This window comes from Gavia stellata, chromosome 19 (assembly GCF_030936135.1).
Source record: "Gavia stellata isolate bGavSte3 chromosome 19, bGavSte3.hap2, whole genome shotgun sequence".
Taxonomy (NCBI): domain Eukaryota; kingdom Metazoa; phylum Chordata; class Aves; order Gaviiformes; family Gaviidae; genus Gavia; species Gavia stellata.
Genome location: NC_082612.1, coordinates 1,522,820 through 1,539,365, shown reverse-complemented (window position 1 = coordinate 1,539,365; position 16,546 = coordinate 1,522,820). Strand labels below are relative to the sequence as shown.

General features: G+C 40.0%; 1 protein-coding gene across 1 annotated transcript in view; it reads right to left on the bottom strand.

Moving 5' to 3' along the window:
• ANKRD17 (ankyrin repeat domain 17) overlaps positions 1–16,546 on the bottom strand; it is a 94,005-nt gene that overhangs the window by 17,106 nt on the left and 60,353 nt on the right. Inside the window, exons 13-20 of the mRNA XM_059826715.1 lie at positions 16,064–16,207; positions 15,383–15,485; positions 13,100–13,855; positions 6,031–6,179; positions 4,166–4,277; positions 3,844–3,989; positions 1,725–1,867; positions 748–961 (exon numbers count right to left, since the gene is read on the bottom strand). Coding sequence (XP_059682698.1) covers positions 748–961; positions 1,725–1,867; positions 3,844–3,989; positions 4,166–4,277; positions 6,031–6,179; positions 13,100–13,855; positions 15,383–15,485; positions 16,064–16,207 — 1,767 coding nt within the window. The remainder of the gene's footprint in view (positions 1–747; positions 962–1,724; positions 1,868–3,843; positions 3,990–4,165; positions 4,278–6,030; positions 6,180–13,099; positions 13,856–15,382; positions 15,486–16,063; positions 16,208–16,546) is intronic.

Here is a 16,546-nt window from a genome sequence, read left to right as displayed (position 1 = left end):
TTAAGTCCCATGAAGTGCCCATTTTACTATACAGATGATGCGTATCACATTTCCTACCTTCATTCTGAGACCCTACATAGCAACATCCAGAAAGGACCTGGCTAGGTCAAGGGGACATGTAACTTTGGCAGGAGGAATACCTAGCAGTCATCGGTACCGTGCAGCTCCTTTTGGGCTCCTCTGCGGCAACCATTAAGTACAGGGGAAAAGGAGATCAGAATGCCATATTTGTGGCTGGTCTCCCTTTTTTCTCCCCCTCAGTACTCTAGCCATTTATCTAGTGAACAGCCTTTCCTCCCATTTAAAGAGTTGGGGTCAACTGACAGACTCTCAAGCATGCACATCCCCTTTCAATTATGCATCACCACTGTGCATATAAGCAGCTGGTCAGACAGAAGAGATTAGACCATGAGCATACCTAGGCCAAAATTCTAGCTATTTTTTCAATACATTAAATTCTTCTATTTTTTTTAAGTTAATGGATTACTATACCTATGGTTGTAAGCACCGGAAGATTAACTAAGGCTTCGGAAGAAACACGTGGTTTTTGATGAACTGCATAACCCCCAAAATACTAGCCATTAAGTGCAGCCATTACTTTTCTTTACAATATATGGCTCAGTTCAGTCAACCGAACTAGAGAAGTCAACTTGCACAGAAAGGCAAGAAAATCATCAGATGACCACAGAAAAGTGATGTCTAACAAGCAGCTCTTTTTGGAGACTTATTCAACTATTTGCTCCTTACCTTAGCTCTATGTTCCACATTAGCTTTTCTATCAAGCAGCAGGCTAACCACTTCAGTTCTCCCCTGGAAACAAGCCAGAGTCAGTGCTGTGTTCCTGTTGGTCTCTATCTGGGCATTTATATCAGAGCCCATGTCCAGTAATAGCTTGACAGCAGCAGTGTGCCCATTCATGGCTGCCAACATTAAGGGAGAAATGCCCAATTTGCTACCAGTTCTGAAAGAGAAAAAGAAAAAACCCACTCTTTAAATCATAATCACATTTCTGAAATTACTTGAATGATATTGGTGAAGGCAGAATACTTAAGCAAGACCAAAAAAAAATCAGCTACACAGCAACTGTTACTAAAACTACAAGTAGTAGTTTGGACTGCAATTTGGACAAATATTTCTACTTAGACATACTATGCATGTTACCTTTTAATTGCTGTAAATTTAAAGGCATCTCTTATGAGGAAAGTAACTTTTGCTTGGACTTTTCATTTGGCTTGTGCAGTGCGCAGCTGAGCCATCTTCTACCTCCCAATAGATGCAAAAGCATTACATACGTGCATAGGCACATATCAAAAGCTTTCCTTAAAACTACGCAGGAAAAAAAAGGAATAAACAAAACCACACACACTGTCTTCATGTAACCCAAACCTAATTTCAATCCAGCAGACGAACCAGAGCAAAAAGAAAAATTTCTATCTTTGACAAAGACGACTGGTCGTATGATACAGGGAAGAAGTTAAGAAAATACATAGAGGGAGATGGAAGTTAAAAGAGCATTAGAAACACACAGTCAAAACCTTTCATTTCTAACTTAAGGGGAAAGAAGCCTACTACAAATTAAACAATACATTGGTTGTGATCATGTAAGACAATATTAAGATTTTTGCTCCATATAGTTGTCAAGTTGCCAAGAAATGCTTCTGGAAAGGGTGAAAAACTCAGAATACTAAAAAAACGATGAGAGAAGGGGTGAAAAGGGAACTTGCCTGGAATTTATTTCTGCCCCAGCATTTAGCAGAATCTTGATAATGTTCACGTAGCCACCAGAAGCAGCGAGGCTTAAAGGTGTGTAATCAGAAACATTCCTGTGCTCTTTGTTTGCCCCTCGAGCTAGCAGCAACTCCACCACCTGCAGTGTTTTAAGAAATGACATCTGGTTTTCTCCCGAACTCACAAATCTATCCAGGGCAAATGTGTTTGAAGCCTAAATGTACCACTGACATCTTCCAATAGTAAGGAAGCTATTTTACTCAGTTGCTTCCCTATACTCCTCACCTCCATGAACCCATGAAGCAGCAACTACATTTCCAAAGCCAATGCAAAACTTCCTTTAAAGAAAAAAAAAATCACGATCGCTCATTAGCATGCTTAAACCATTCATACCAAATCGTATAATAAAGTGAGAAAAAAATGAGGTCTTTTTATGATTATTTCAGCCGTCTTGAAAGACTGCCAAAACCAGAGATTCAGTTTGAATATGGTATTATCCTCTCCCATTTTAATGCTCAGTTTACTATCAAGTTAACAAACAAGAAAGCATTTACATGCTTTTATCACATGTTGTCCATTTACACCACTACATCGAACGGTGTGTAGATTGTACATAGAAAGAGCCATTAGAAAAATTAACATTTGCATCCCTTGCTGGTTTTCTCTGTACATTAGCAAAAACAACACAAGTACTTCTTACATTATTCCTTCCTTACAGATTCATTTACAACCCAAACAATTCACAGCTTCCCATATTCTACACAAAGCTTACATTCCGTAATGAAGTTCCTGCAGAAAACTTGAGAAGTTGTCTAGCAACATAAAAATCTAAATGAACACTAAGGTGAAAACCCACTGTGTCATCCCCAGCGCAACGTTTAATTTGCTCCACTTTCAGCTTTTAGGCGTAAAACATGTTTAGATTAGACCCGCACAACTGAAGTCAAAGGCTTTTCAATCAGAATATTCTCCCGTGAAATCCCAGGACTAACATACTGCCAAATACAAAAATTGGGACGGGAGGGCATCCCGCCTCTCTATTGCCCAAAGCCCAGTGTTTTCCCATCTTCTTTCCCAAAAAAGATGAAAGTAAGTATGACACATTCCTCCAAGAAATACTGTCTGAGAAACACAGATCAAGCTAATCTCTAAAAAGGTAAGCATGAATTCACTTCTGCTGTACGAGGTTGCTGGCCACAAAGGCTGCTATGACAGACGTTCTAAAAGCAGGCCTTTCCTTTCACCAGAGAACGCGTGATTGTCATTGCAGCTAATCCCCCCAATGTCTGAGATCTTCCGGATAGCACTACAAACACGCCAGAAGAACTACAAGTTTTCAGGAAGATTTTGTCTAGGGAAGTAATCACCTTTTCAATGCCGCAGTATCACGGCTAAAACAACCTGCGGAAATGGAGGAGGCATCTCCAACCTCATTAATTTCCAAATGGCCACAGAGGAAGGTGATCCTGCATCAGATTATACAGCCTCCATTGTGGCTTTTGCAATCCAAATAGTAGAAACATTAACAGAATTATACACTGAAAGACTTCTAACAACCATTAGAAAAATATCAAAATGCAGATCTCATAATTAAGTCACAGAATACAGTATTTGACCTAAACATTCAAAAACACTTCCCCTACACCTACTTTTGATCAATCATTCGAAAAATGTTTTTTGTTTTTTTAATCAGAGACATCTGCAGTACTCCAGTATCTTATGGCCTATACAGAATCCGCTAGGAAACCCTCTTAGCTCATATGGAACCGATGAATGTCTAACTCCAGCTTCTCGACAAGAACTGTCATCGCATTCACTTTCATATCTACATCTAATAATGTTGGTAAAAGCCCCATAACAAGCCACTCATGATTACAGTCATACGGTCATCTCCACAGCACTGGTCCAGCTTATAAAAAGAGAAAAAACAACCTATGAGTCACACTGCAATATATAACTTAAAAAACGTGAAGCTCTTTGCATCCTTTTTAAAACACACCATCCTGAAATAGAATGGTGAGTCAAGTTACTCTAACTTTTCTGGAAGATTGCTTTAGTATACTGACACAGTATGTCATCTACACACTGCTTTTGAAGACCTAAGTTTTACTTTACCTCTTGTCTCCCTCCTGAACAAGCCAAAGACAAGGGAGTGTCCTTGGTTCTCTCAGACTGGGCTTCAATATCAGCTCCATTATCCAGTAAGATTTCAACAACACCCACATGACCAGCTGTAGCAGCCAAAATAAGCGGAGTAAATCCTGAAATGAAAAAGGATGATTGAAGAGTACACATCCATAGCTTAAGTGACATAAGTTAAACCACTAGAAAAACAAGCCTAAAAGCTTCGCATAAAGACTATGCTTTTTGTGTATTTACTTAGTGTGACAGACTGGAAAACCAGAGAGCGTCTGTACTGCCATAGCGAGATACCTACCTTTCTTGTCCCTGTGTTCAATATTAGCTCCTCTCTCTAGCAGTGTTTGTACTAGTTCTTCGTGGCCACCAGCACAAGCAAGTGTCAACGCTGTGTCATGATTACTTTCAGTCTAAAAGAAACAGACATCATACAGACATCAAGATAAAGACTTCCTTTTTCAAGTACAACCCCATTATATTGCATATTAGCCCAAGTACAACTATACCCGTGACAAAATAAAAAGCTTCTACAAGCTTAACACGTGTCTACTCATTACCTCACAGTTATCTTTTGTGTTCAAGTTGATAACAGGATCCTACTTGTCAAATCAGCTCTGTTGGAAGATTAGAGAACAACTCCTGACAAGACCTGAGATCCTTGAAGAACCAAGATTCCCTCTGTGCTTTGCTAACTAGATCAACTTCTTTACCACTGCTTGACTGTGACCTTTAGATGGTATAATGAAGATAAGAATTCTACCTTTAATTCTTAACCTTCCGGTTAAACCAAAAGGGGGAAAAATTCCCAATCTCACCACTACTGTTGCTGAAGCCTCTGAACAGTACAAATCAGCTACAGGATTCCACATATCACAGTAAAAGAAAAGAACCAAACAACTGAAAATACACAGAAGTCTTTGAGCTTACGCTCTGCTTTCAAATTTCTTCCCTTTAGAGCAGTCATACGCTGACTCCAGTTGAGCATTTCTAGCAGTAGACAGCTCTCGATAGCAGCACAGAGCCCTTATCAACCTTGATGCTCCCTATTAAACATTTGCAATGAAACAATACGCATTTAATTTCTCAGTGTTGCCAGGGCCCATGTAAATGACCGCCATTCTATTTGAAAGAGCAACTGAGAAACTCAGAGTATCACTGGCACTGTTAGTTACAGCACAAGGACTGACTAAAACATCATCTCTCTCTTCTTAAACAACAACAAACACCAAACCAAGAAGAACACCCAAAACCCACAAATACACACACATTACTTAACTACTATGAGAACTTAGTTTTACTTTACTCTATTATGACCCAGGTTAGTTGGCAACTTATCCTAATGTTGATCTGCCCTGGTGTCTACCAGCTAACAAGGCCGGCCAGGTTATGGCAAGAGCTCCTGTATATGGTCACAGCAGAAACCAAGTCAGGTGCCATGAGCAGCTGAAGTAGCCAAGACCGGCTGTCCAGAGGTTTCTCTCCCTTTCTCCACAAAAATCTCATGCCTTTCCTCTTCTCCACACTGCCCGCATCTTAGCCATGTTATGTATAGTCTAGAACTATGCATATACATATGCTAGTTAGTATACGCATGCCTTTTTTTCTTTCCAATAGCCAGCTAGCTGCAAGTCAACATAAAGTAGCCCTTTTTAAAGTTACTTTCAGTACAGAAATGCCTTTTCTTTAGTGGAAATGAGAGCCTGAATTATTTCTTCTTGTTAAAAAGTCTACAGAAATTATTTGTTTCAGTACTTTCATACTTCTGTCAGGCTGGGTGATCATGGGCCAAGAACTTCAAGCACAACCGGAAAAAACAGTGTGCAACATTTTAAGGCTTATTTTTGTCTTAGGGTATCAGGCCAGAGAAGTATTTCATTTCTGTCAGTAGACTACTTTGCTGTTTCTGACAACACTCTGACAACAAAGAAATAAGAAATACAAGTGTTTAGTCATTCAGAGACCTTCTCTTTTGTTCAGCAAGAGCACAGAATAAAGTGGGTTGCAACTCTCCAGGGAGTTGTACAGGCTTTCTAAAAGTAGCAAATCAAGTCTCTAGAAGCCAATTAATTATACAACAGAGCTGTTTACTATCATTGAATTATTCAGGATGCAGAAGCAAAATAGCTTCATGCGCCTGTGCTGCAGTGACAATTGCAGGCTTACCTGTGCATCGATATCTATAGCAGGATAGATTGGTAGCATGGCTGAAGGAGAAATGATAGGACTCGGAGTTGGCGTCTGAGGTTGGGAGACAGAAGTTGCAATGCTGTGGGTAGGAGTGTTTGACATTGCAGATGCTCTTCCGCTCACTGCTGTTGAACAGAATAATTACACTTAATAAAAGCAAAACACTTCACTTGAAATGTTTAACGTGACAATAAATGGACAGTGGGACAGAACTCCCACCAACAGACATAACTCCCTAAAAACTTTTTTTTCCACAAATACATATTTTCTATACAGTTAACCCAATCTGTGAACCTTGAATTCTTTGAATTTAACAATTATGGAAAAGGTTAACTGTATTAGATCAAACAAATAGCTAATTATCAGATTGGCAAGATTTCTAGAAGCCCACCACAAAATTTTTTTTTTTTTTTTTAAAAAAAAAACAAAGCTCTTTCCTACAACAAGTCAGCCATTATTTGGACCAGGAGTTCCATACCTTTAGAAGCAGAACTGCAGAACAAGTCCAATCAATGGGTACCTATGCAATTTTTTTTCAAACAGTTTGAAGATTCTCATATGAAAGTCTGTCCAACCTTCAAGCCCCACTACCCTGCCCCCCATAAACATCACAAAAAAGCAACAGCGCTAGTGTCGGGAGGCTCACATGGCAGAATTTGTTAAAACGAGAGAAATGGAAGCTTCTTAAGAGCCACTTTGCAGAAACTTTGGTCAAGGTTGTTAGGATAAACAAAAGGTAGTATCATTTTACTGTTGATGACCGTATATCGACATGACACAAAATAGCACTGACTGCCACACTTCCCTGAAATTCATTTCGTGCACATAATGTTTAGAAGTACAGAGCAAACTTGAATCTAAAACAGCCTTTGGAGAAAAGTTCCCATTTTCCTGCATTTTGGTTTTTTCCTTCAACAAACTCAATGTTTTTCTCCCTGACTTTTCTCCAGTATTTCTACAGGTGTCTATCAGTGTGATCAGCAAAGGAGAAAGTAAAGTACTGTACCCTTCTCCTGTCAAGTTAACAAAAGCAAATGAAAGAAATGCAGGTTTCCACATATTGTCAGCGTTCATCTAGTACACACCACCAAGTAACTTTATGGAACATCAAAATAATGCCCCTTGATGCCCAACTTGAAGTCCTGTTCATTTTTCAAATGCGTTTAATTATCAGCCATGTCCCTAACCGCCATGAATTGGTAATTAGGCTCCTACATTTAATTTGAAGTGGTAAGTTTTTCAATAGATGCCACAAAAATTGTATCCTAACATGGCAATTTGTGTACTCCCGCCTCTGCAAAGCAGCTATCTTTTTCATCCATTACTAATTTAATTTCTGGACTTCCTATACCAAAGCCCAGCGAAGAAGCTAATAAACGTCCCCGGGAGAAACAAAGAACCCCCAACTTAGAAAAAGTATGATTAACCTTGTATTTGACTAAAGATTCAAACTCCCTCGATCTTTAGATTGGAGTGCCTTTTGAAAACTTTTCTCATCTTACGAGACAAATCACTCTAGGTATGAATTAAAAGAAACACAGAGAAGCTAAGCCAAAAATATTCTGACATAATGTCAAAAACTATGGCCTGAGGGAGTTCTGTATAGAGGAGAACTAAGCGAAGATCACAATGAAGTATCATTCACTGGAGCATCTAATTTGAACTTGTCTCATCCCTTATTCTGACTGTAAATCAGAGATAGAACCTAAAACCACAACTTCAGTTTGGTTTCACATAGGAGGATAACAAGTTGTCAGTTTCAACTCATGCTCCGCTCTTCACCTATAGGGGCACAACGAAGAACTTGGAAAAGCTAGCGTATGTACCTTCTTTCTCCGAGTTCAAAAAGGAACTTAAAGCAGCACAAAACAGTAATGGAATTACCAAGCATCATGATTCTTGACTCTCACATCTGGTCCAAAAGAACCCAATGAAGATGGTAAAGTGGACTGGAAACTAACCAAATATGCTTTGTTCAGATAATATAAAAGCATGATCATCAAATAATCCACATATAAAGAAGTTAACCCTGCTACAGTAGCACATGTATTTTAAACAGTTGCTAAGAATTACTGCTGTAGTCCCAACATGGGGGCTGGGGAGCATCTACTCAATTACAGGAGGCACTACTAAAGTTCTTAGATTTTTTTTTTTTTTTTTAAGAAAAAAGGTATTAAGATCTCAATTCGGGTAGCATCTATTTTTATACCAATAGTGTTGCAGCGAGGAGGAGATAAAAAAAAACCAAGAAACAAAAAGAAGAGACGTTTCAAATCCAACACCTCTCTTCCCACAAGGAAAAAAACCTTTATTGTACAATCCATACGTAAATGTGTTTATGCATGCTAGTAGAGGAGAATATGCATGTTCACTTACAGTTCGCATAGTGTGCTTCAACAATCATTCATGGACAAATATAGTTCATATCCCTACAGCACATTTCACTGACACAAGATACTAATTTTTATGGGTAATGACTTTGGTAGTATTTATTTCAACATCGCCTGTGCAGAGTTCAAGTTTGAAATGAACATGCCAAGGGCAATGAACAGAATCTTTACAGTGTCCAAACAAAAATATTCTAAGTTTTCAATAAGTCAAAAGGTTTTCACCACAGTCTTGAGCAGTGAAAAGAGTAACCAAGTAGCTTGATCATTAAATCTAAATGCACTGACAGTCAAAGGTTAATCCTTCCCGCTGTCCCTCCATCTACTCTAATGGTCCAGTGGCAAAACTTAACTAAAAGTCTGTACTTCAACATTAAAGCTCTTCCCCAACCTAAATGATTCTATAAAACATCATTACTTCATGCCTGGGATAACCACGTCTTCAAAACTAGGTCACTATTAGAATATTTTATATGTACCTGCCTTGGTACAGGACCAGCTACGAGTCTACGAAAAAAGGTCAAGCTTCTTTGTCAGAAAACCTCGCTCCAGCACCATTTGACTACTCTAGTCAGTGTCTTTTACATTTGTTCAGATATTAGACAACCAGTTTTGTGCTTACTGATATTAGAAGCATAGCTGCTCTTCATATCGATTTCTTTCTGGACACCTCAACTTTCTCTTAGCTTAAATGAAAAAAAAGTACATCCTCACAGCTGCTACCTTCTCCCCCACGGCCAACAGCCTCACCATCCAGAGAAGCATTTGGCTTATAAATGCAGCCCCAGTATCAGGGGAGGAAAGAAAACTGCCAAGGTGACAAATTAAAAAACCTGGAAACTAACACAAGATACTTAACATTTGAGCCAACAGAATTTTTTCCTCACTGATCTACATGCCCTAAATCAAAACATGTGTCTGGAAAAAAGCCTGACATTTTGAAAAGGAACCTGGGGTTGTTCACACTGCTCAAGCTTGCTGCTTCCTTGAATACTTCGTGCTTTCACTAAGTGCAAGATGTTACAGAAACCAAGCACCTTTATAATCCCACTTCATCTTTACGTTGACCATTAAGTTTCTTACTAGTGTTGTCTGACTGTGGGCACAGTGGTGTTCTTAGGCATTTATTCCTTATCTCCTGTAATGTCAACAGTAGATGTATAAAACAACTGTTTCACATTACATTGCAATAAGCCAAGAGGAGGGACTGAAAAAAAACCCAAACCATTACCAGAAATGTATTAGATACCTCAGCTTTTTCAACTTTTTTCAAGCCAATTCAACAGACTTGTTCCACACTAGTTTCTTCCCCTCTGCCCCCAATTTCTCTGTAATATCTTAAGTTATTGAAAGCTATGTTCCTGCCACACATGTTTAAAATCAATACAGAACACTTCAGATGCATAACATGCCTTGAATTACAAGAGTCAAAGTTATGTTCTGAATTCAAATACTAACACGCAGCATTGCTTCTATGCACTAACAGCTCCATGGATGAAGCCTGAAAACCACATCACACCTTTAGTCTTGATGATTATTAGTTATAGTCTGAAAGGTGGACAAGCACAGGCTCAGTCCCACACAAAACCAGCTGCCTAGCACAAGATGGAAGTCTCTTCAATATTCCAAGGACAAAGATCTGCATGCATTTACCATCCATTTGCAAGAACAGCGTAACTATTGCCAGCAACCAAATGTAGTTATACCAGCGCATAAAAGCTTGCATCCTCAGATTTCTGCGGCTCCGGCATGGGTCGCAAGTGGGACACAACCTCTTGATTTTTCTGTGATGCTGGCACTCTACAGTTAGTTTTTCGGTATTGAGTTTCTGTGAAGAACTTACAGTCAATGCATTTTTTTTCTTATGTATTTAGATCGTTACAGTTAAAACTGACTCAACCCACCAGGTAGCTTCCAGGAATTCATCTTACCAAGTGCTTCAAGATTCCTTAAGTTCTTTGTGAGGCTGTTACTGGACATAATCCTTGAATAGTTACTACTTTGAAAAAAATTTGCTATTAAGAACAGGGATTTTTTTTGTTTGTTTGTTTTTTGTTTTGTTTACATTGAGCCCATTTCACCTCCACGCTAAATTCTGATGTGTAGATTCAAGCTGGCACTTAAGTTGTATACTCAGGTCTGTGTCTGCTCTCACTTAAAAAAAAGTCCCCTAAAATCAGCCACTTCACAGAAAAGCAAAGATAGAATTGCATCTGTACAGACTTGCCACACATGCCTTCCAGAGCACAATTTGCTGGGGGATGAAGGGATTGAGAGCAGCCCTGCAGGGCAGGACTTGGGGGTACCGGTGGATGAAAAGCTAGACATGAGCCAGCAATGTGTGCGTGCAGTCCAGAACACCAACCATACCCTGGGCTGCATCAAAAGCAGCGTGGCCAGCAGGTCTAGGGAGGGGATTCTCCCCCTTTGCTCCGCTCTCATGAGACCCCACCTGCAGTCCTGCATCCAGCTCTGGGGCCTCCAACGTAAGAAAGACATGGACCTGTTGGAGCAGGTCCAGAGGAGGACCACAGAAATGGTCAGAGGGCTGGAGCACATCTCCTGTGAGGACAGGCTGAGAGAGTTGGGGTTGTTCAGCCTGGAGAAGAGAAGGCTCTGGGGACACCTTACTGCAGCCTTCCAGTACCTGAAGGGAGCCTATAAGAAAGACGGGGACAAACTTTTTAGCAGGGCCTGTAGCGATAGGACAAGGTGTAATGGTTTTAAACTAAAAGAGGGGAGATTTAGACTAGATATAAAGGAAGATATTTTCTACAATGAGGGTACTGAAACACTGGCACAGGTTGCCCAGAGGTGGTAGATGCCCCATCCCTGAAAACATTCAAGGTCAGGTTGGACAGGACTCTGAGCAACCTGACCTAGCCGAAGACGTCCCTGCTCATTGCAGGGGGGTTGGACTAGATGATCCCAAAGCATTCTATGATTCCATAGAATTTAGCCCTCACTGCCAACTGCATGTGTGCATGCACATACTAAGAAGTGGGACTACGTAGTACAAAAACATTCACTCAAATTCACACTGGAAATACCTGACCTTTCCAAAAAGGCATGCATAAGCATTTGGGTACATGACAGATGGCCTAAAATCATAGATTCTCAAAACATGATACGCAGTTAAACACATAACAAATGTCCTAACTCAAAGTTCAAGTTTCATTTAAACACAATTCAAGTGCATTGCACAGATTCCTCAGAAGTAACCAAGAATTGTAATCCCATCTCTTGAACTGAGTAGCTGGTATTGTTATATATCCCAGCAGCTCCACGCAAGAGAAATCTTCGCTATCAGTGCATGACAGACATAATTTATCTACTTTTTCATGCATCCACTTTGTTTTTTATCCACTGACAGCTTCCAAACTGTATGTCTAGGCTTCAATTCTAACACCAGATTTTCAGAAAAGAATCACTGCAGCTCCCGTAAATTTCAGTAATCTTTAATGAGGCTTTGCCTGAACATCAGGTTTCTCATTAGGTGCCTAATATGAGAAGTGTTGTTCCAAGTATTTTAAACAATCATCACCTGGTGTTTTTAACCATTACCATATCTTCTATTCACTCTGCACCTTTATTGTACTCCAATAATTCTTGCAGTATACACAGGACCAACTCGACACCTCTGCACCTCTGGGCTAAAACGTTCTTGGAGACCTGCCTTTCCTCTGGCACACGCCCCTCATTGTAACACGCTTTACTAAGCTGACTCGTCAAAATAGACAGCACTTTTAAAAATGAAAGTTCATCAGCTTAACCAAGAGGACCTTGGCAAATCTTCATTGAGTGATACGATTTTTTAATACTGTGTCCTAATAGTTAACCTGTATTCAGCTGAGTAGTCAAAACGAGCATTTCATCGACTACTTTAACGTGGAAAGGGGATCAAGTGCAACTGAAGTGGGTGTAAAGGAAAGCAACCCTAACAACTCATGCCTCCTACGGTATTTGAAATCTGTTTCACTCTATTTTACTAAAGGCCTTAAAGCACTGACGTCACCAGGTAAAGAATTCTCTGAAGCGATTAAGAAGAATCTGGTAAGCCTAAATTTGGTTTTTTGCTGGCAAAGCAGCCATTTTTATGAGTAGACATTTTTAGAAATCATAGGATCTTTTTTTCCCAAACAGAAGTAAAAGTTTCCAATAGGTAGACTATTCAAGGCTAACCAGAGCAGCTCTCATTCAAGTGATTATGTTCCTTACACATTGTAGGCTTGATGTGGTGCTATAGTTGCTCAAAGCCTATTCTCAGTGCTCGAAATCAGTTCTCAGCTAGCTAGTGCAAAGTACTAACCAGTCTCGTCAAGATCTTGTTCCTGAGCTGCTAACAGGCCAAAATAGGACTGCCAGACCCTAGCACATCCCCCCCAGCCCTGCAAACTATGAAGAGTTAAAAATGCCACTTCCAACATAGCAACCTGACAAATAGGCACCAGTTAGCTCAACAAAAGGAAAGGCAACCCTGCAAATTGAAAAGTTAAAACTAGTTTTCTGAACTCCTAAAGACAGGAATCAGTAGGCTAGCGGTACCTGCTGGAGAGCTAGCGGGAATACACAAACACACACACACACACATAAAGATGTGGACATACCCTCAACTGGTCAAGCAAATATTATACCTGCTCATAACAATATAAACCCACCTGCCATGATGTCATCCAGCGTGTCATTGAGCGTCTGAGCAGGGCTGGCTACCATTAACCCTTGCTGTGTTTCTGTCAGTATTCCTTGCCCCAGCCCTGCTAGTTGTGCTTGGCCCAATACTGGCTGTCCAACTATAACACCTTGCAGTTCTGTAAGATTTGCGATGGACCCTGGAGGTAAGGAACCTGCTGCCAGAGGCAAAGCTTGTGGCATCGCCAGAGGCTGAATTGGTGCAAAACCCGTCTGCGCAGCAGCTTGCTGAGGATCATCTTTAAGCAAGATGGGGTCCACTTGCTGTAATCGTGCATAGTCTCCCTCTGACAGTTGTTCTCCTACCCCAACAGGAGTCAGTAGTCCCAGATGCTGGCAAGACTGTTGCTGCTGCTGCTGCTGGAGCTGAATTCTTTGCGCTTTTACTTCTAGATATTGCTTTTTTAGCTGCTGCTGAGTTTTCAGCTGTAACTCTCGCTCCACTTTCTGCAGTTCCTCCAAAATCTTTTGTTTCTTCTGAATTTGTTCCTCTCTTGTTTTGTTCAGCTCCTCAATCTTCTCTTTGGTGAGCTGGTCAGCGTGTGCCAATTCCAGGGACTGCAGCTGAGCATTCTTCTCTATGGCTTCTTTTATCCTCTGCTCCAGCTCTGTCAACTTGCCCTGAGCCTCTTCTACAATGCTCTCTGGAGACTGATTGGTGATGTAACCCTGTACATCCTGGTTGTTTGCTGGCAAATGACTGCTGGACTTTTGTTTAGAAGCAGCTGTGTGAAAAAGAAACCCCCTCAGAACCAATGGAAGTGCATATGAATGGCATCTTCATTATAGAGCTACTGTTGGGATGCTAAATGGCCGGTTATGCACCAAGACACAGCACCCACAGAAGGTCAGCGTGTACTGTAAGGCCCTCAAAGAAAACCGTATCTTTCACTATCAATTTTAATACAGCAGTCAGATTGCAATTTAACAGTACAGATTACTGCACATACATTCCAAATAACCCTGTGCTACGTTGACATATTTGCTCCAACAATTGTTACACTTTTGCCAAATGAGGCGATTGTCTCAAGAGCCACTGTTATCAAGTGGTGCTAAAAGGTAAATAGAAACAAAAAGAAAAGATATGCTGTCTCTTTACTTGATGTTTTGCATCTGGTATGGTGTTCAGACATAAACGTATGATTTACAGCCCTGAAAGCACAGCAAAAGCGATGCAAAAACTTCTTGAGGGACAGGTGACTTGTTCTAGGCCACCAGTTTTCTGAATAACTAAGCACTACACTTTCTACGAGTACTGAATCCTTTCACTACAGGTATCCAGCTTTGCTCAGTTGACAAACAGCGCTAGAACCCAGGATAGTCATTTACATTTAACATCATCTAACAGGATATGTTTAGCCACTACATTCTATCCATAGCAGACATGATTTTGCCTGTGTCAAAAAACTCAGCTCTCTGGCCAGGCAAGGCAAATATTTCAGCCTTCCTGTAAGAATGAGTGATGGACTAATCCAATTCATCTTTTATGAAGAAGTCCTCAGTAACACAGCTGACATGGTCTGCCATACCGGTTGGAGAAGGAGCAATCGGTTAATTTTGAAGGGCGAAAGGCAAATCAAAACTCAGGATTTGAGTCAGTGGAGGTGCCCAGTTTCTTCCAGTCATCCTCGCTGTATTTCCAGAACAATACAAGTGTACACACAGTATTAATTTTATGACATGCACGCCTGTATTTGCACTATTGCTGATCCTTGATAAAAATTGTTTTGGAGAGAATTCTTAAGTACAGAAAGCGTTAAGTGTCAAAATGGCGATATCAAAATAGATGCAAATTTAGTCCTAGGAGGACCTGAGCCACATCAGAATAAATATTTTATAGCATAAGAAATTCCGCCTCCAATCAAATTGGTCAAACCCACTCCAAGACTACTATCCTAAGTAAACACAAGTTATCAAATCAACTATGATATGGAGATTAACATTGTTTTTACAACTTCCATTATCAAATTTATATAGGCTTCTGGGTGACATTTTGCATTAGTCCAGTATGTCAGACTAATATATATTTTAACTTATTTACTTAGGCAGATTTCTTGATGCTTTATGATTACAGGGTTAGATGACTGATACTTCTTATTTGGCAGATAAGCAAATCCTTAAAAAAAAAAATTGCAGTTTCCTTGACTGAATTCATAAACATTCTTCATAGGAACTACCCTGCTAGAAGCGCAACCCTCTACCTTCTACCTAGGAAGGTTATTTATAAAATAAGCTCCAGAACTAAGACTGACCTTTATTTCTGATGGGAAGGGTTGTGGCGACATTAGCAGGGGGTTTGTCAGGCTCCTGGGGTGGGACGACCATGGGCAGCGCCTGCACTGGTACACGAGGAGCCTAAAATGTTGGATACTAACAGATTACTTTTCTCATACTCTAATCTAGTTATAATTCAAGAGAAGGTAAACAAAACCTGTTAGAAAAGCAGACTTTCATGGTGACTAATAACATTTAATACATTTTTTTAATATGCCGAGTTCAACAGTTAACAATTTGAGATCATCTGACTTCTATGTACTTTCCATTTTTAACCTAAGATATTACTCACCAAACAATACTCATCTCAGTATGGTATAGTGCTATATTATGGTAAAGCAAATACAAGCCACAATGGGCTACAACTGTAATTCTGAAAAGCCTCATTAAAGCAGACCTTTTCAACATTTTTCCCCCCCTCATCTTTTTTTCTAATAATACTTATAGAACAGTAAGAAGAATCATGAAAGCACTACACAGTGATACTCAAAGCGTCTTCATAACAGCTGAAAGTAATTTTCAGTGTGTTCACCTATAGTTCAGTACTTCATGAAATGACATGACTGACTCTTGTCTCATCTTTAAACTCCTGAGTAAGCTGCAAGAAGAAATGCAAAAAAGCCTCACAAATCCACAGATAACCAGCCCTTAAATCTTACCCTATTTAAATCATGGGATGGTGGGGTCAGCTGCGTAGCATCAGGTGGAGGAGCAGAAAGCAAGTTGTTTGGGTAATCTAGAAGATAACAAACCACGCTGGTATGACCACCTTTTGCTGCCTCTATTAACATAGTTGATCCATCCTGAAGTGGGAAAGATCACAGGATTAGAAAACAGCATCATCAAAATATGACAACACTGATGCATTTTGGGAGACACAGCACGGTATCTATTAAGACTGCTTTAATAAGTATTCATTCAATCTGCAGTAAGTCCACATCTAAACAAGGACTCTATTGTATTTCAAAGAAAACTAGTACTTTTTAAAACTTCCCTTCCTCTTGCACAATTATGACCTTACAACTGGAGTGCAACCTCTACATTCATGGTAACCAATAGACCTGCACTCCTCCTAACTCCAACTTCTATAAATATGTTCATGAGCATAATGCCTGCTTGTGGAAATACCAGCTCTTGCATCT